Raw genomic sequence first — 19284 nt, forward strand, 5'->3', positions numbered from 1 at the left:
GGGGGGGCTACACGTTGCTCTTCGTTTGGTCTCCTAGGGGCGGCACCTCATTCCCTGGAATGTCCCCTTCCCGCCGGCAGCAGAGGCACTGTGGTTTTTTACAGCTCCCTTCCTTCCCCGCTTCCAGCGTCTCCCGTCTGGAAACCCCAGGCTGAGTCTGACCCGGGAGCAAATATGGGTGCGAAGGAATGCTGCCTTCACCCCCATACCCGGCTCCTGGGAGTTTACCAAGTGCCTTCCTGCCATCTACGGGGGTGGCGGTCAAGTCCTCACTCCCAGGGCTGGTTCCCCACCTTGGGCGAGAAGCCCCCACTAGCTTCCTCCAAAAAAGACCAAAAAGAAACTTTCGCCGGCCCCCGCCCCCAGCAGCGCCCCCCCCGCCCCCCCCCTGCGCCTGCCCTCTCCCAGCCCCCAACAGCCTGGTGGAGGAGGGGGTGAGGGAGGCCGGCTCGCTCGTTGCCCTCTGGGTCCTCGCTTTTCCTCGGGGAGGCGGGGTGGGTGGGCGGGGAGAGACGAGTCCCTTTCCGAACCTCCAGCATCCTTCCCAGCCTCCCGGTCCTCGCCTCTCCGCGGCCGCGCGCTACCGCCTCTCCGAGGCGCTAGCCGCGGCCCGCCTGCCTTTGGAATTCTGCCCAAAAAAAGGGGGCCTTGAGGAGGAGGAGGAGAGGAGGGACGGAGGCCGGCGGCGAGAAACGGAATCCGGAGTCCAAAACAGTGCGGGGAGAGGAGAGGACCAGAGCCGTGGCGGCGGCGGCGGCGGCGGCGGCGGCGGCGGCGGCGGCGGCGGCAGCGGCAGCAGCTCTGAAGCTCTGTCGCTGCGCCCGGCCGCAGTGCATCAGCGTGGCCGCCCTGACATCCCCAGGATGGTTAACGCGGGGCATTACGCACTGGTTAACAGGCTCCGAGCTGCTGAGCGACTTGTTTTAAGCATTTTCTCCCTCGCTCTCGCTTTTAATCTTGTCTCTAGTGGCGTGTGTAGGGGGGAGGACTTTATTTCCATTGGCTAAGCTCTCCCTTCCCACCCACATCTCTTCCACATCACCTTGGTGTCTCCCTAAATAAAACCAGCCTTCCTTATCGCCTGGACAAAATCAGGAGCTAGAGTTCGAATGGGTTTTATATAAACACTCACCCCTGGCAGCGTGCAGCTGGGGCTCTCAGGATAAACTCACGGCACCTGGCCTGATGCTTGCCTTTCCTTCCCTCCCTTGAACGTCAAGGTTTAAGCAGAGCCCTAGGACTGGGAACTCTTCTCTGAAATCTGATCAACCTGAAGCCAGTTGCGGAACTGCACAGGGTCCCCATGGACCTCAAGGAGAGCCCCAGCGAGGGTAGCCTGCAACCCTCTAGCATCCAGATCTTCGCCAACACCTCCACCCTCCACGGCATCCGCCACATCTTCGTGTACGGGCCGCTGACCATCCGGCGTGTGCTCTGGGCCGTGGCCTTCGTGGGCTCTCTGGGCCTGCTGCTGGTGGAGAGCTCCGAGAGGGTGTCCTACTACTTCTCTTACCAGCACGTCACCAAGGTGGACGAGGTGGTGGCCCAAAGCCTGGTCTTCCCAGCCGTGACCCTCTGTAACCTCAACGGCTTCCGCTTCTCCAGGCTCACCACCAATGATCTGTACCACGCCGGGGAGCTGCTCGCCCTGTTGGACGTCAACCTGCAGATCCCGGACCCGCACCTGGCTGACCCCACGGTGCTGGAGGCCCTGCGGCAAAAGGCCAACTTCAAGCATTACAAACCCAAGCAGTTCAGCATGCTGGAGTTCCTGCACCGCGTGGGCCATGACCTGAAGGATATGATGCTCTACTGCAAGTTCAAAGGGCAGGAGTGTGGCCACCAGGACTTCACCACAGTGAGTACTTGGCTTTCAGCTCATTTTTGTGCTCAGTCCTTTGGAGAAGTGCCACGCTGGCGGTCTCCGGCTTGGTTCGAGGTCTCTCTGTGCTTTGGAGCAGGAGAGAGAGGAGCGTCTCAGTCGAAGGCCAAGAGGGTAGTTGGCCAGAGTTGTTGGAACTGGTCGGAGAGGTCTGCCTGCTGGGTTGGAGCACTCTTGTCTGGTCAGCTGTGCGGGGCGAGCAGGGGGCCTGGCCGTGGTGGCGGATCGTTTACCCCAGAGGTGCTGAGTTGCCTTCCACCCACCCAGAGGGAGGAGGCCTGAGCTGTCCGTGGTCCAGGGCACTTGGTGTCTGAGCTGTGTGATTGGAACAGCTTGTCATTGACGAGGTGGCATTTTGTCTCTCTCTCTCTCTCTCTCTCTCTGCTCGGAAGTGGCATCAGGCACTGCATCCTGTGGGCTGGGCTGGAGCTTAAAGCTGCCAGAAAAGGGGGTGCGGGGCCCCAGGCAGCCTGGATGGTTCCAGTGGCTTTGGGAGCTTGCTGGAGCAGGTGATGCTGCAAAGGTGTGGAAGTCTCTTTCCTTCCTTTTCCTGTGTGGATTCTGAGCTCCGTGCGGGGAGAGGAGAGGCCAGGGGAACCCCGGGTCTCTGTCTGGTCTGCTGGCAGGTCAAAAAACAAAGAGATGTTCAGGGTCCCTGGGCCAAAGAGGAGGGTCTAGGTGGAGACCCATACACAGGATGGTCAGTGAGATGCCTGGGAGGGTGAAACGTTGCAAGCTGGCTGGTCTGCGAGTTTCAGCTTGAAACTCCAAGGCTCGTTTGCTGTCTGTATGATGATCCCTTAACAACGTGGATACGTGGATACGAGAGGAGTGGTGTGGGGAGGGGGCGAGCAGCTGTGAGATCCGCAAGCCTGGAGGAGGAGAGTGGAGCTGAGTAAAGAGGAAAAGCGGAGGAGGAGGTGGATCCCGTTCAGGACGGGGCTTCCTGGAGGGGCAGGGGAAGAATGGGAGGAGAGCTGTGGCTGCCAGGGTTCTGTGTCTGCCTAATTAGTGGGCTGCTAGGCAGAAATTGGCATGACCGGTCTGGTTGCAGCTGCCCACACCTCCTTGCTCCCAGGCGGGTCTGGGACATCAGGTGCTGTGGGACCCTCCGGAAGCCCAGTGTGGCCGCTTCTCCCAGAGCCGCCTTAAGGGAGAACCGAGAGCTTTTGAGTCTCAGAGCCTCGAGCCAAACTGCAGTTGTAATTTCGGGGTGGCAGGTACTGCAGTTGCAAAGAGACCGGACTCTGTTGTCAGCTCCTGTCTGAGGTCCTCTGCCTAATGAAGACACGCCCTACCTTTCTCTGTGGTGCGTCCACTCCCCGCCGGCTCTCAGAGCCACTGCCTACCAGACTCTTGCTCGGAGTTTCTTTTAATGCTACAACCAGTCTCTGCACACAGCCTCTATGCTTGCGGTGGGCTGTCTCTGATTCTGGAAAAGCCAAGAGTGCCTGGGGGTGGGCGGGGGAGGGGCGTGGGGAGGGCTCATTGCCTCTGGCACCCCCTGGAGCTCTCTTCCCTGGGAGAGTTGTTTTGTATTATCCGTATGAAACACTGTGCCAAAGAGCCCAGCAAGATCAGGATGTGGTGTTATGTATGCTAAAGAGGAAGCAGGTCTGAGCTGGGGGGAAGGGACCAGCAGTCCTGGAAGCCTTTCTAAATGGAGTAAACAGGGTCCGAAAGCATGTCACGCACGATGTCTTGGGTGGCTTGGGGAGAGTTGGGGAAAAAGCCTCGTTCTTGGAGGCTGAAACCATCCCTGTATCCACCCCGTGCTTTCTAGTGCCGTGGCAACGCTCAGCTTCACCACTGCACCACGCAGCTCGGAAACACACTCAGCTGTTCCTCTGTCTGCCTGAACACACATGGAACATGCAGACAGCAGAGGGAGAGGGAAGGTGGCAGCGAGAGCAACTGCAGTTGGTAGCAGACCCTGGGCCGAGTTCTCAAGCATCCTCATAACCACATGTCCACTTAGTGGCTTCCTCTCAATTCATGACCAAGTTCCACTTAGAAGTAAAGGTTCTTTGATCCCGGGCTGCAGTTTTGTACTTAGCCTATCACTTCGGTCCCTGGGGTCCCAAGAGGCCAAAGATCAGGCTGTAAAACCTGACCCAACCCTTTGACCTTTCCAGGTTGTCTCTTAAATAATGAAGCTGCCTGTGGACACAATTTATTACTTAGTAAGTGTCATGTCATTATCTGCCATCCTCACCAGGTTCAAGACTGACTTGGTTGAGTGTCCCTCCTTAGACTGACTCTCAATGGATGACCTCCTCTAGCATTGAAAAGGGGATGGGTCTCAGGGCTGGATTGTCAAGCGGTTCAGGAGCGTGTCCAAAAGGGCACCCACTCTAGGAAACCTGGAGCATACTCCAGGCGGGAGGCTGATCTTTTTCACCCATTGATTGCAATGAGCAGCCATGCTACAAGGCACGGACATGATGCCAAGTTCATTCCAAGACCTTGCAGTGAGGGCTAATCCTTCCCACTTGCCCTTGTCTCCCTGGCTCCTTGGCCTGGGGTGCAAATGTTCTTGTCCTTGGCCTGGGGTGCACCAGAGGTGAGCGAGACCTCACAGGTGGTTATGGGAGAAGTTGGCTCACCAGCTTTCTCTCTCATTCATTCTCTCTACCGCGTATCCCTCTCCCTTTGGTTAATTTACTGGGCTCTTCCTGGGTTTGTCCTATGCTGGGTGGCTTCCTTCCCTACGAGCTGTGGCTAGCTTATTAGAGAAGTGATGAAGTGTGGGAATGGGCTGTCCCAGGTGGATCATTTTTCCTGGTTTTCTTTTTCTGCAAAGTGTACCTAGCGCCATCTCCAGGGCTAATGCTTTCGCATACGCTTCCTTATTCCAAGTTCTTAGCTAGTGTGCATGATACCCTTTAATTAGCGAATGAGCCATGATTCTAGCAGAGTGAAAGATTGTCTGTGGAGGTTAAAAGTCCCAGAAGCCAGGTGTGGGACTCTCACTGCCATGTAAACAGCTGTGCTCCATGCTTGGGCAGGTACACTCTGAGCCCTCACCTAAGACCATCTGACTTCAGATAGGCACATACTTTTCTTTCCTGGAAGAGGAGAGGAGGGCTTTGATTCAACAGTGTCTACTCAGCAGAGATCGCCCTGCTGACCCAGAGTGGAAGGAAAGGAGTTGGGGTGAGAGGGCTGGCCAGGGGGTGTGTCTCTGGCCATGACTAGATGAGCTGAAGTTAAGATTAGGAGTAGGAAGACATAGGTTCGAATCCCAGCTCCATCATTTCCTAGCTTATTCCCTGGGTCGTATTTTGTACCCTCTCTCGGCATCGACTTGCTCGTGGAACATGTGATAGTAACATGTGATTTTGTAACTCACAGGGGGAACAAATCATGTGAGACAATATATGCGAAAAATCTCTTGTGCCTTGTGACAACTATGCAGATGTAAGGCGGGGTTATTTTCAAGATTCGTAGGAGGGTTTTTTTTTTTAATATAAATGTATTTATTTGTTTTTATATTTGGCTGTGTTGGGTCTTTGTTGCTGTTCGTGGGCTTTCTCTAGTTGCGCGAGCGGGGGCTACTCTTCATTGCGGTGCATGGGCTTCTCACTGCGGTGGCTTCTCTTGTTGCGGAGCACGGAATCTAGGCGCGCGGGCGTCAGTAGTTGTGGCGCGTGGGCTCAGTCGTTGTGGCTCGCGGGCTCTAGAGCACAGGCTCAGTAGTTGTGGCACATGGGCTTCCTTGCTCTGCGGCATGTGTGATCTTCCCGGGCCAGGGGTCAAACCCGTGTCCCCTGCATTGGCAGGTGGATTCTTAACCACTGAGCCACCAGCGAAGCCCCTCATAGGAGGGTTTTTATTGTCCAGCCTACCTGCCCTGTTTGCAGCCCTCCAGAAGAGTCAGTTGGTGAGTAATGCTGTCAGGATAGACCAGGGAGAGAGAGGCGGCTGCTGCTTTCTCTGTATGGAGCCCTGGGTTAAAGCCCAGCATCGCAGAGCTGGGGTTTTGTAGAGTGGAGGTCACAACTGGGTTCAATAGCTAACTATTGCGGACAGGTGGCAACCCCACTGCTTGTGACTAGCACGTGACTGTTTCACATTGTTTCTCTGCTTATCACATTGGGGTTCATCTGCCTCCAAGTTCAGGATTGCAAATGACCCCTCAGTTTGCATTTCTAACCTGATTGCCATAGTGTGTGTGTGTGTGTGTGTGTTTACTTTAAGCTAGAGATTTCTTAGGAAAGGCATTTTTTTCTTTTCTTACTGAAAGAAAGGTCTCTCCACAATGGGATCTTGTTAGAGGCAATTCTACGACTCTTAGTCGTCTACATCACATAGCATTATAGAGATGTGGAGGGGAGGGTTTAGGCAGCTCACATATTTGGAAATCTTGCCACAGGCTGGTGGGTCCCTAGCTAAGCTTATTACTTCTTATCACATGAGGAGCAGGTGTGTGAAGAAGGTGGGCTTTGGGGAGAGATCTGAGCTGGAATTCCAACCGTACCCCCTCTTCGATGTGTAATCTTGGGCAAATTTCTTAATCTTACTCTCTCCGTCTCTAATTAGAAACAATAATACCTGCCACTCAAGAGTTGCTGTACTGATCCAGGGAGGCCAAAGGATGCCAAGGGCTAGTGCGTGGCAGATGCCTCGTACAGGGCAGGCCCCATGCTTTGCTTAGTGTCCCACGGGAGTGCTGACTGAGCCTTAGATGGATTCTGGCTCTCTTGACTTCAGGACAGTGTCCTTCTCACTATTCCACACTGTGACTCACTAACAGCTTTGGAGCACGGGCAACTGCTGTGTTTGTGGGATTCTTAATTCTCAGAATATGACAAACGTTCCCTTTTCTCAGTACTTCCATGTCGGTCCTGCCGCCTAAACAGCCTCTCCTTACCTGCCATCTTGGCTTCCGCTCCAGGTCACGCCACTAACCTCAGCCCAGGAAGCTTGTGCTGCCCTAACCCCTGATAAGAGTCGAGTGGCCTGGGTAGCAGGCCTGCATCTTTTATCAGGAGTGTGTGTGCTGTGTGTCTGCACATCCGTTCTTTGTTAATCAAACAGAGCACCTCCCATGTAGCAGGGCGAGAGCTAGACCAGATCCTTGCCATCTGAAAGCTCATGGCCCATTTCCCATCCCCTCTGGATGGGGGTGGGGTGTTGAGAGCAGGAGTCTCGTCTTATCAAACACAGTCTCTGCATCCTCCATGCCGAATGCAGGGTCTGCCCACAGTAAATACCCAGCAAAGATTTTCTTTTTGATTCAATAGTTACTTGCTGTTTCCTGAACTGACCCAGCATCCTTTGCTCATGGGCCTTTCTTACTTCTTTTCATCTCTCACCTCTCTCTCTCTGTCTATTTATTTAAATCCTACTCATCCTTTAAAATCCGGCTCTAGGCGTGGTCTAGGTGTGGGATGGGCATTGCCGCCAGTGGGGATGAGAGGCTGGGCGGACTCGGGCCTGGGGCCGCGTGGACACCCTGGCGCTGGGCTGGTGGCGACGGCGGAGGCCAGAGGAGCTGCAGGTGCTGGGGGACGCGAAATGGACCTGCGGGAGATTAGAAGCAGCGGCGCAGGAGCGGGGCTGCCTCCACATGAAGGCGCATGTGCCAGTGTCCTGGGGCAGCGAGGAGCCCGAGTCACCGGATGCCCAGCCCAGAGGCCACCTCCCCGCACCGAGGCCAGACGGCGACCATGGGCGACCAAGTGTAGGGGTTCCGCAGGATGGTGGAAGGAGCTGGGCCCAGCCTTGTTCAAGATGCATTGCGGGGGAGCCTGAAAGTTTCTGCAGGTTACATTGCGTTTTGTGGTGTAATCCTGAACAACGGTGAAATCAAAGATCCAGCAACTTGAACTAACGGTATTTCGGTTGATTCACTGTAACTGCCAAACATGCCCTGGATTTCGAATGAATAATACGACCCCCCTCAAAAAAAGAAATCTGGCTCTAATATCTATGTGGCCTTCTCCAGGCAACCACTGCCAACCCTCTCCCCATGTCATAATCTAACTTAATCTCTTCCTCTCCTGTTCTCTAAAAAGCCTTTGGGTTACTCCTCTCCTAGAACAGTCATTATACTTTCCCTTGCATTAGAATCATGAAGTGTTTAGGCTAAAAGGAACCTTAGAGATGATTTAATTTAAAACTGAATCTTTAACCACTGATAATTTTTATTCATTGCCCATTTCAGTTTCTCCTCCCCGTAAGACATGATGTCTTTTCTAACTTGATATTCTCAGGACTTAGAACTGCTTAGCACGGGGAAAGCTCTTACAATGTGTCATGAGTGTGTGAAGTGGGTTTGAAGTTTTTCAAATGTCAGGTGACTCTGATGTCAACTGAAATAGCCATTTTTAGCCTTCCCTTTTCAGTATAGGGACCCAGGATTCCACCTGCATTGGGAAGACTTGTCTCGTTATTGTTATTATTTTAACAGTACACTTTCTGGTTATAGAAACAATCCACGACCACTGGAGAAAACTTGGGAAGTGTGGGAAAGAATAAAGAAGAAGAAAAAATGTCCCAGAATAGCATCTTAGGTATAATTACATGTATTATTTTAGTATTTGGGGAGTAACTCCATTTGGTCACGCCTGGGATCACACATCTGTACATGTGATACCTCATCTGGCATGCAGTGCACACTTAGTCAGTGTCACCTTGCTTTCTTCATCCTGGGTCCCCTGGGTAGTCTCCAGGGTGTTAGAAATTCCCTCAAAGGTCCACTTCGAGTAAAAATAAAATCCAAAGATATGTCTCCATGGGTCTGAGCAATACCCCTTTGGTGGGATATATTTTGTCTTATCTGCCAGAAGCATCCAGGGATAATTTGTGAGAGGGAGGGGTAATTGCCCCTCTTAACTAAGCATCCTTGGATTATAGGTTCACAGCTGAACACGTTACTCTTTTTTGATGGCAATTTATTGACAGTCCAGGTGTGCATTTACCTGAAGCCATCTTGGTCCTGTTTGTTGTATGTTTGTTGGGTTGAACCAGAGATGTGTTTGTTGACACCAAATTAGATCTTCTGACTGAGGCTTGACCTCGTTCCTGGATGAAGCCCAACCCTTCATGACCGTGAGGACCCTGGACCATGAAGACCAGGAGGTTCTCCTTGCACGGCCATCCCTGCACGCCTCAGCACACGGTATAGGCCCTGACTCTCCCTCACCTGGGAAGTTTCTAGGCTCTATGTTAAAATGGTCTAGATTGCATTGAATGCAAAGTAGATGGTCTTTCCTATTCCTTAAGATGCTTGGAAGTTTTGTGAGCATTTGCCATGCCCTTGGAGAGGCAACCTCTGCCCAGCTGTGTGAGTGGTTTTCTGTGGTGCCAGCCTCCAGTTGGGATCTTCTAGTTTGCAGAATGTCAGGTCATGGCTATCTGGAAGTAAAGCTTTCAGGGGTGTATTGACTTCTGTCTGATGTGATGAAGGGCTAGCACACTGACTAAGAGCTGACTATTATAATGACCTGCACCATCTACTTGCAAGAAAAGCTGAAGCGGCAGCGGGCCGCTAAGCTGGTGCCTAGTTGCTGTATGTCTGCATCTCTGTCCCTGGGAGTTCTTAGACCTCCAGAAATGCTGATGGAAGAAGACTACCTGCAAGCTTACCAAATTGGGAATTGATTCTTTCCCCCTCTCTACAGTGGTTCTCTTTTCCTCTCTGCAGAAACTCCTTCCCTTAAGGAAGAGATGAATTCTAGACAATTTTCTGTAAAGTTTCTGAATCCTGGTTTGCTACCAATTTCTAGAGGAAGAGCTGAAACGGGATCCCATGAAAAAAATCCCCAACGACTGAATGGGTAGCTCTTATTTTAATTTTTAAATTTTTTTGAATTGGTAGCTTGTAGCACCAAGTTTGTTGTCAGAGGCGTTGTTCCCATAGATCAGTTCATATTTCAAAGTATCAAGTATCGCATTCTCTCCAGCAGAACAAAAATATGCCACCTGGGTCTAGAGATATCTGAAAGTGTGCTTTGCGCTGTCTCTTTTTCATCTGAGTGTTTATGTTTGATGGAGCTGGGTTGCCATTTCAAACTTGACCAGCAGGGCTGTTTGACCCATGATCTATTATAATCTGAAACTAATGGGCTACAACACCCCTTCAGACAGATTTCCATGTATCATTTTTCTCCCCTGCAACAGAATTAAAACCAGTCCATACAGGTGGGACTTAGTAGTTACTGGAAGCCTGTGACAGAAGCCTATTTATCAGGATGGGCTTTATTTGGGAAGAACATTCTGAAAAGGGTCATCCTTTGGATGCTAAACCGTCTCTCCATCTCCCAGCACTTATTTTCTCATGAATCAGGTCCATTCTCTATTGATTACCTCACTGGCCACAGAAATTTATACTCAGGAGAAATAAAGTACAAAGCACAGAAAGAACATATTTACCTGGGTTTATTGACTTCTGTTGGTGGAGTGGCCCAGCCTTGGGCAAGGTAATTAGCTTCTATGGGCCTCAGTTTCCTCTCTTGTAAGATGAGGGGGTTAAACTAGGTGACTCCCAAGGACTTGCCAACTTGGAGAACTGTAATACAGTAGAACACAATCGAAATTTATTTTCTGATCTCGCATTTGTTTGCTGAAATAACTTTAACTTATGCTTGGGGGCAGAGAGTTGATGTTATTTTGTAACCAGATATATTTATCTATTTATTTGTTTGTGTAATGTAGATAGAGCTGTACAGTGGAAGGAAAAATACCCTGATACGCTGAGTGGCTGTAGTGGGAATATACGGAGGCACAGAACCCTACCGTCAAAACTCTGTCCATGCGCCGTGTGTGTCTGGCTGCCCTTCATCAGTCTGACTGGAAGTTTCCATCACACTGGTCCTACAGTTGTGAGCAGGGGTCTGTGTACAAATTAGCAAGGGCATCTGTGAAAGATGCTGTTGGTGTTCCATCCAGATCCCCTTTCCTGCTGCTGGGGCTACAAGCTTCTGCCCTGAGAACAGGAGGATGCCCTTGGTCCTTAGTCTACTGGCCCTGCCTTTCCTGGAGATATCTGAGAAGTTATACACCTCCCCACCACCTGGGGGCAGCCAGGAGCCAGCGACTGACTGACAGGAGCGCAAAATGCCAGGCACCTTGCCTCAAGACCCAACAAATTATGGTGCAGTGTACACTCCAGAGCTTTCCATGGGATCAGGCTGAGCTAGACTTCTCCTGAAAGCACGTCTTTGCTTACCTTTTCTCCCTGCCTTATCCTGCATACCTCACTCCCTTCTAGACTTTTCCTGAGCTCATTCCCTCCGTAAATCATGCGGACAAGAAACTCCATTCTCAGGCTCTGCTAGGGAACCCAACCTATGTATTGATTAGTTTTACCTTCTCCATCTGTCTGACAACATGCAGACTCACTTAGGCACGTGGACCTGTGTCTGGCTTAGAAAGAAGGAAATACCTGTTTCAGAAGTCTTATAAGCCTCATTCTTTCTTGATGTGCCCTCCACTGGGGCCTGTAACAGTTTCCAAGGGAGACTTCATAATTCAAGTGAGCATCTCTCTGATTAGGACCCACTCTTCTAGGCTCAGCTGGTTTGCTGCTCTTTGGAACTTTTTGTCCGAGGAAAGCCCTTCCCAAAGTTGCCCATGTCCTAAGGGCTGAGCTATCCTTATTCTCTCAGCTCCTGCATTCCCCCACCCCAACCCTGCCCCCTGCCCAGGCTGCTCACATTCTAGCTCACACCTTTACCAACACCTGCCTTCTCATCATTTCCCAGTTCTGCTGTCTCTGAAAGCATCCCTTTCTCACCGTCCTCCCAGCCTTCACTGCCATTTCCTCCTGGATGGGCCTCAGTCTGGCTTTAAGCCATGGGGTGAGGGGAGGCGACTGCCTTTGATGCTGGCAGTGGCTCGGCCTCATCTATAAAGCAGGAGGCAGTGAGAAATGTACGGCTGAGCGGGGCTGATGCTCCTCATATGTCACAGAGACTGTGAGTGATGAGGAGCGCGGGGAAGAACTGAGACCGTGTAGCCTGAAAAGGGAAGCAGGTGACTCAAGGCCGGGTGGTTTGCTGTCTTCACACACTTCGAAGGTCCCTGTAGAGAAGAGGGATGAAGTTTTCTCTTTGTGAGGCCAGAAGGCAGTGCTGGTACCCAGGGGTGGGCAGACATTCACAGAGGTGGGTATCAGCTGCTTAGAAGGAGCCATCCTGGGACCACCTGTGCCCTGTCATCAACTCTAGCTGAGGCCATACAATTAATGGCTTATTGGTGAGGCTGTAGGGGTGGATCAATGTCAGGTAAAGAGTTGGATGTAATGACCTCTACAGTTACTTTCAGCTCTGAGCATCTTTGATTTATTTCCTTTTGGAACAGATATTTGGGGTCAGAGGTGAGGGCCATTGACAGATGGCGTTGGGAAGAATTGATAGTAGATGCAAGCCAGTACATCCACAGTGCAGCACCACCTCATTTCCCAATACAACGTAGCCTTGAGGCTGTTTCAGGAGTGGGGGAATAAAAATGTTTCTGCTGGAGAAGGCTTGGAGACAGAAGATGCTCAGTTCATCCAGAGAGAGTGCAGGACACGTGTGGGTGAGGGTCACCGGGGCTTGGAGTGGCTGGTAAATGACCTGGCCTCCCCAAGGGAGTATGCACGGCTCCTGGAGAAGCAGTTCCCAGGGCAATTTGTCATAAATTCTCGGCACTAGCTTCAGTCCTAGAGGGCAAATCTTGGGTGTGCTTGGACCTGACCTGGTTTCTGGTAGGGGCTGGGGAGACAGAGAGGTACTCAAGTTTAAGGTAACTCTGGGGTGTGTGGGTGGTGCTAGAGATAGACCCAGTTATAGGGGCTGGGAAGGAGGTTAATCTGGCTGGGAGAATGCCCTGCCTGGGAGCTCCAGGGTGTTATGGCAGGTGTGGGGAGGATGAAGGGGCTCTGGCATCGGAGGTAATCACAGAATGAGATATTTTAGCCAATCGTGGAATTCAGTGCCAGACAGGTGTGGGGGTCCATGCTTGCATAACTGTGATTTTTTTTTTTTTTTGATTAATAAGAAATGTACACTTGGTCTTCATCCCTGGTTCCTGGTACAAGAGCTTGAAAAACCCTTGCGATTTCCTGAGGGATTGGGTGAGAGGAGCATCTTTTGTTATTCCACATAAGGCCCTTTCAACCAGATGTGAGTTTATGCTAAGGAACTGACTCTTGCTGGGCCCTTGGATAGCTTCAGGATGGGGGTTGGTTGCCATCAGCCTTGTGATTAGAGGGCTGGAAATCAAGTTAATCACCAGTGGCCCATGATCTAATCAATCCTGCCGATGTAATGGGACCTCTCCATAAGAACCTCTGAATGAAGGGATTTGGAGAACTTCTGGGTTGGTGAACACATGGAGGTGCTGAGAGGCCGTCATACCAAGAGAAGGCATGGAAGCTCAGTGCCCCTTACCCTAGACCTTGCCCTATGCATCTCTTCCATCGGGCTGTTCCTGAGTTGTATCCTCTATAATAAACCAGCGATAGTAAGAAAACTTTTCCTGAGTTCTGTGAGCCATTCTAGCAAATTATCACACTTGAGGAGGGGGTCATGGGAACCCTGATTTATAGCCAGTTGGTCAGAAGTACAGGTGGCTTGGCAACTGAAGTGGGGACAGTCTTATGGGACTGAACCTTTAATCTATGGGGTCTGCCCTAACTCTGGGTAGTTAGTGTCAGAATTGCTTGGTATGAGGGGAAAACCCACATGTTTGGTGTCAGAAGTGTGGTGAAGACCAAGTATACATTTCTTATTAATCCAAAAAAAAAAAAAAAAATCACAGTTATGCAAGCCTGGACCCCACACCTGTCTGGCACTGAATTCCACGACTGGCTAAAATATCTCATTCTGTTCTGTGAGTTAAAAAAATGGATCTTAGTAGTGACCTTATGCAAGTTACTTAACCTCCCCCCCTCCATTTCCTCACCTATTAAATAATAGTCATACTGGTATTTACTGTATAGCATGGTGTGCAGCAGTTAAATGAAATAACAGAAGGGAAACTTTAAGCATTGGGCCAGTTGTAGAATGTCAGTATTTTGTTACTTTTATTATTACTAAGATGAGCTGGTGATAAAGCATAGTGACCGGGGATCTGAGAACAAAGGATTTTGGGGGGAAATCCGCAGTGACATCAGCAAATCCCCAGAGTATGGAAATGAGGCTGCAAACAAGCCAGGCACCCAGCTCCTGCTATAAGACACCCGGAGTATGTGAAAAATAGATCAAAACTATGTAGTTTACAAAACCTATTAATAATTGCTGCTGTTTTCTGAGTGCGTGCTACATCTCAAGCCCTGTTCTTTACTTGGAATTCAGTCTCTATCTGTAACTCTGTTTTTTGGTATGGAAAAAATTGAGGCTCGGAAAGGTTAAATGACAAGCCTAAAGTCACTTAGCTAAGAATTGGTGGAAGTGGAATTTGAACCAGGTACTCTGGTTCCAGATCCTCCAGGCTTCCTTTATAAGAGGCTATTGGATCCTCACCACAACTCTGAAAGTGGAAAAAGTGCATCTGTTTCACAGTTGAACATAGGTACAGCTCAGAGATGTTTAGTGACTGACATAAGGTCAGTCAGCAAGAAAGTGGCACTGTTGGGCGTCAGAGTTCATGGCTTCTGATTCCCTTTGGGGATCTCTGTGAAGACATCAAGCTTGTTTTTGCGGGGCTGAGTGAAGGCAGACTGTTCATTTGCAAGTCTTCAGCTCAAAAGATTTGAAGTTTAGGCTGAAGTTTCCCTCAGTGTCTCTGTATCCTCCCCTGGGAACCAGGAGCCCAGCAGCTACCAGAGCTGAGAGTGAAGTGCCGGGGAAACCTCAGCTTGAAACTGTAGCGCTCAGCTGTTCACATAGCCTTCTAGCTCTTAACCCGCATGCCTCGCCTTTGTGCAGTGAACTGAGAGAAGACGCAAAGGCATCCTAGCTCTCTGTGACTGAAGGCCAGATGAGGGTTTTTAAAAAAATTTGATCGAAGTATAGTTGATTTACAATGTTGTGTTAATTTCTGCTGCACAGCAAAGTGATTCAGTTATATATATATATATATATATATATATATATATACACATTCTTTTCCATATTCTTCTCCATTATGGTTTATCACAGGATATTGAATATAGTTCCCTGTGCTCTACAGTAGGACCTTGTTGTATATCCATCTTATATATAACAGTTTGCACCAGATGAGGGTTTTGTGCTGCAAGAGAATATTCCAACTTTCCGGAGCAAGACTTTCCAGCTACAGTTCCAGCCTTAGAGGAGGAGGAGGAGCACAGGTGCAGGCAAATGACTGGCTCTGAGAGGGGGCCACCCCAGACCTTTTCCCCTGATGAACGTGCAGGTGTTTTCTGGGCTGATGTCCCGCATCTTGGTGCAGCTGGCTTTACTGGCTGCCCAGGAGGGGCACTGCACATCAGCTTTGTGAATTCAATTTTCCCTTTTCAGGGAAAGGTGGGCTTTGGATCTTGCTGCCGTGATTTCTGCCTGTTGCAGGCACCACATCTCTAAGAGCTGGACATATGTCTGTGGTCCCCTTGACCTCCCAGCTCTGCAGATTTGCATCAGATCCTTTGTTCTCTCCTGCCCGGTCTCTTGGCTCAGGAATACACAGGTGGAAGGGCCAAGCAATTCCACAGCACCCTCTTCAGGAAAGTCGAGGAGCTGGAAGAGTCTGTTCTTGCCAGGGTGACACTTGCCGTCTCTCCAGATTGCCAGCTGGGGGGCTCCAGGGTCCGACATTAGGAAATGAGCATCTGTTTCAGATGTGCATGGGATTCTGCCTTGCTGGCTTTTTCTGACTCCACTTCCCCATTTTAAATCCGCCTCTGGGTGGCAGAAATGATAACTTTACGAGAAACAGATCTGTTGAAGGAACCGGCTGGCGAGAGCTTGGCGTTGAGAGCTTCTGCCTCCGAATCAGTGACTTGAATTTGAACGTCCAGTTCACGTGTGCTCCGAACAAATTTGCAGATGACAGGATAGCACAGTGGTTGAGAGCTGGGGTTCCAGAGTGAGACGATCTCGGTGGAAATTCTATAATCATAGACTAGTTAGATGACCTTGGGCAAGATATTTAATTCAATTTGGGGAGAATTAAATGAGTTGTAAACTATGCAGCACAGTAGAGCTCAACCTCTGTGAGTTGGTTTTCACCCTCCTCCCTGTTTGCATCTCCATCTACATACCAACTTTTCGGCTTCTAATTCAGTATGATATTTTTCTGTTTCCTCATTTCTGTTCTCTGACCTGGGTGCTTTCTCCTGGGGTCGTCTGGACTGTGTGCTCTTTTGTTTTCTCCTCCCCCACTGGATATGGCAATCGAGGGACCTTTCTCGGGAGCAAGGGTGATGGGGAAGGTGTTTTAGCATGTCCACCATGATGATGTAGGGAATTTCAGGTCCCACTCTCCCCCTGGCGGCCCTGAGAGATACCCATCCCTCTAGAGTGTGAGAAGGCGGCCAATGAGAGAGAAGCATCTCCATGAACTGGAGATAACAGTGTCTTCTAAAGTTGGGGCAAGGCTACTTCTGCCTTCCTAGAATGATTTCTTAGCAGAACCTCTTTTATCCCCTGGGCCTGTTAGCTATTTCAGGGACATTCTAAGTGGCTATTAACAAATGTTGAATTATAGCTGCAAACCTCTGGGAGCTCGAGTGACGTTCATGTGAATCACAAGTGAGCTCTGTGTAGTCAAGGCTGCCACAGTGGGCTGGGATTAAACAAACAGGGACCACTGTTCTCCCCGCAGCAATGAGGCAAGAAGGCTGCTCTTTGGAGCCTGTGGTCTCAGGCAACATGCTCCTGAGAAGCAGGACGCTTCCAGGACACATAGCTCATTGCGGTAGGGCAGATAGATGCTCTGGGTTTGTAGAGAGGCATATTTCAGCTTCCTATCTGGAGGAATTTACCAACAATCAGTCAGTATGTCCAGGGATATACCAGCCAATCTCAGGGGTTATGAGCTGCCCAGCACATTGGTTCAAAAAACACCTACTGAGTGCCTCCTATGCTCTGGGCTAAGCTGTAAAGAAATGGAAATGAATAAGGCCCAGTCCAGAAGGTCAGGGCGCTCACAGCCTGGAGGGGAGGCTGGGCAGTAAACAGATTACGTGCAACAACCGAAGTTTGCACAAGGCAACACAGGGTAGGCTCTAAAAGTCTTCCAAAAGGAGATGATATGTATAATTTTTTTTCCCCTTTTGAAACAATTTTAAACGTATAAATGTTGTAAGACTAGTGCAGAGGATTCCTGAGTATCCAGTGGTCCCAGTGATGTCCTCTTTGGCCAAAGGATCCCATCCCGGATCCTTTATTCTGAGTCTCCTTTATTCTGCAACTGGTTCTCACTTTCTTCCCGACCTTCATGACCTTGACATTTTTTTTAGTAATTCAACGCCAGTCATTTTCCCAAATGATTTTCAGTCTGATGTTCCCTCTTGATTAGACCCAGATAATGAATTTTTGGCTGAATTTCACAGGAAGGATCCCAGATTCTTCTCATAAACTCGGGGTTGGGTTTAAAGAGTTGATGAAATTCAGGTTAATGTTTTTGGCAAGAGAACTCCATGGATGAAGCTGTGTACTTTGTATTGCTTCATAGCAGGAGCTTATTCTGTGATGGTCCCCCTCTTCGAGATGCTAGTTTTGATCCCTTGTTTAAGGTAGCAACTGCTGGGTCTTTCTACTGCATCACCTCCCATCATCAAATCATCTGCCGTCATCTCTGGGGTGATACTCTGGCACCCTGTAAATATGCTATTTACTATCATATTTGAACCTGAATTAACAGTTTCATTAGAGTTTGCAAAATTGTGGTTTCTCAATTCTTTCTACATTTATTGGCTGACATTCTTTTGTAAAGAAGAGCTTTCCCTCATCAACTGGGGATCAACCAGAGTTCCTCCTATAAAGGCAGGATAAATGCTTATTCTTGTCCTTTAATTACCAGTTTCCAGAGGATAGAGTTGGTATAATAACTACCATAGTAACTGGGTGGGAAGGGAGAGGGCAGGTTTGTAGGAGTCCACGCAGCTGTAGTCAAGGCAACCACAGGCTCCTTCCAGATCCCCTCGTATCCCAAGATGGGGATGTTCACCTTTCAGACATGGCTCTTACTGGTCCTGAGCCTGGGCAGGCCTGGGACAGGGGTGGCAGGCACTAAGGTTAGTGGAACAGGGCTGTGACGACACTGACCACATGACGTAAGGCAGGTCATAAAATTAGGGATCCTAATTATTTGTCCTGACTCTTGGTATCTCCTCACTTCCCTGGAGCCTCCCCAGGAGATGCCCGATGCTGGTGCTGCCTTGCACCTGTCTCTGGGGAGTTCATGCAACATCCCTTCTCAGTGAGAGCCGAGGAGGTGGGGTAGGAAAGGGAAGTCTCACTTGTGGATTCCATTTAATTAAACTACCTGGATACGTGATGAGAGCCAGTCATTTGCTGAGCACTTGCTATGTGCCAGGTGGTGTTGAAAGCACCTCCCAGTGATGTGATGGGAGAGGTACTCTTACTCCTCATATTGTGTGTCAGGACTGAGGTGCAAGAGATTAAAGAAATTGCCAAGGTCTCTAGATTCATGGTCCCATTTACTCCCCTCTTCTGCCTTCCCAAGCAGTGCATGAAGAGCTTCTGCCAGGAGGGGGCAGAGGGGCCATGGGGGCAGTTTCGTATTCTCCTTCCTCCAGCCTGTATTTCTCTGGATAACTGGATAATTCCACAGCTATCTGGCTTTGAGCCTGGAGGGAGGGGCTTCTGTATGCGAAGAGAGTGGAGCAGGGTGGGGCTCACAAAGGGGAGAGGCGCCCAGTGAATGCAAGCATGACTGTCCCCAGGAACCCTTGGTACCACGGCTCTGTCTCTTACCCTGCATCACTTGACTGACAGTCCACAAACGGGGGCAGCGTTTCCTCCCCACATCCTGCTCTTCGCCTTGCCTGCTTAGGGGTGCTAATTATCTGGCATGTTAATGAGCCCAGAGGATTAACACGGAACATGGGTAATGATGATTTCACTTGATGGATTCAAAGCTACCTTCCTGGGAAAACATAATTTAGTCTGTTTGCTGGGAGAGCATCTCACAACCAAACAGCACACAGTGGGTGACTAAGGTCTCCGTGGTGGAGGACCAAGCACGTATCCACAACGTGTAGTTCATTCAACCTGCTGTTTGCTCATTCATTCATTCATTCATTCATTTTGCATTCCCCAAGGGTCTACTTGGTACCAGGATGGATAGGGCACCTCCCCTACTCTCAGTGGAATCTCATATTTTTAGAGGGATGCAGATACATAAACACATACTTTTAATGAAAACTGTCATGAGAGAATTATCTATATTGTGCATGGTGGGGGGGGCAGTGTGGAGGAGGGAGTGATGTATTCCAACTGGGGGGATTGAAATGGCTTCATGAAGAAGGTAACCTTTTAGCTAGG

General features: G+C 49.9%; 1 protein-coding gene across 1 annotated transcript in view; it reads left to right on the top strand.

The window, feature by feature from the left end:
* Positions 1–786: 786 nt before the first annotated feature.
* Positions 787–19284, top strand: part of ASIC2 (acid sensing ion channel subunit 2) — a gene marked incomplete at its 5' end in the record, with an annotated part of 1025374 nt that continues 1006876 nt past the window's right edge. Inside the window, one exon of the mRNA XM_082370897.1 lies at positions 787–1858. Within this exon, the coding sequence (XP_082227023.1) occupies positions 1304–1858 (555 nt within the window). The remainder of the gene's footprint in view (positions 1859–19284) is intronic.

Source organism: Balaenoptera borealis (assembly GCF_965194805.1).
Source record: "Balaenoptera borealis genome assembly, chromosome: 20".
NCBI classification, from domain to species: domain Eukaryota; kingdom Metazoa; phylum Chordata; class Mammalia; order Artiodactyla; family Balaenopteridae; genus Balaenoptera; species Balaenoptera borealis.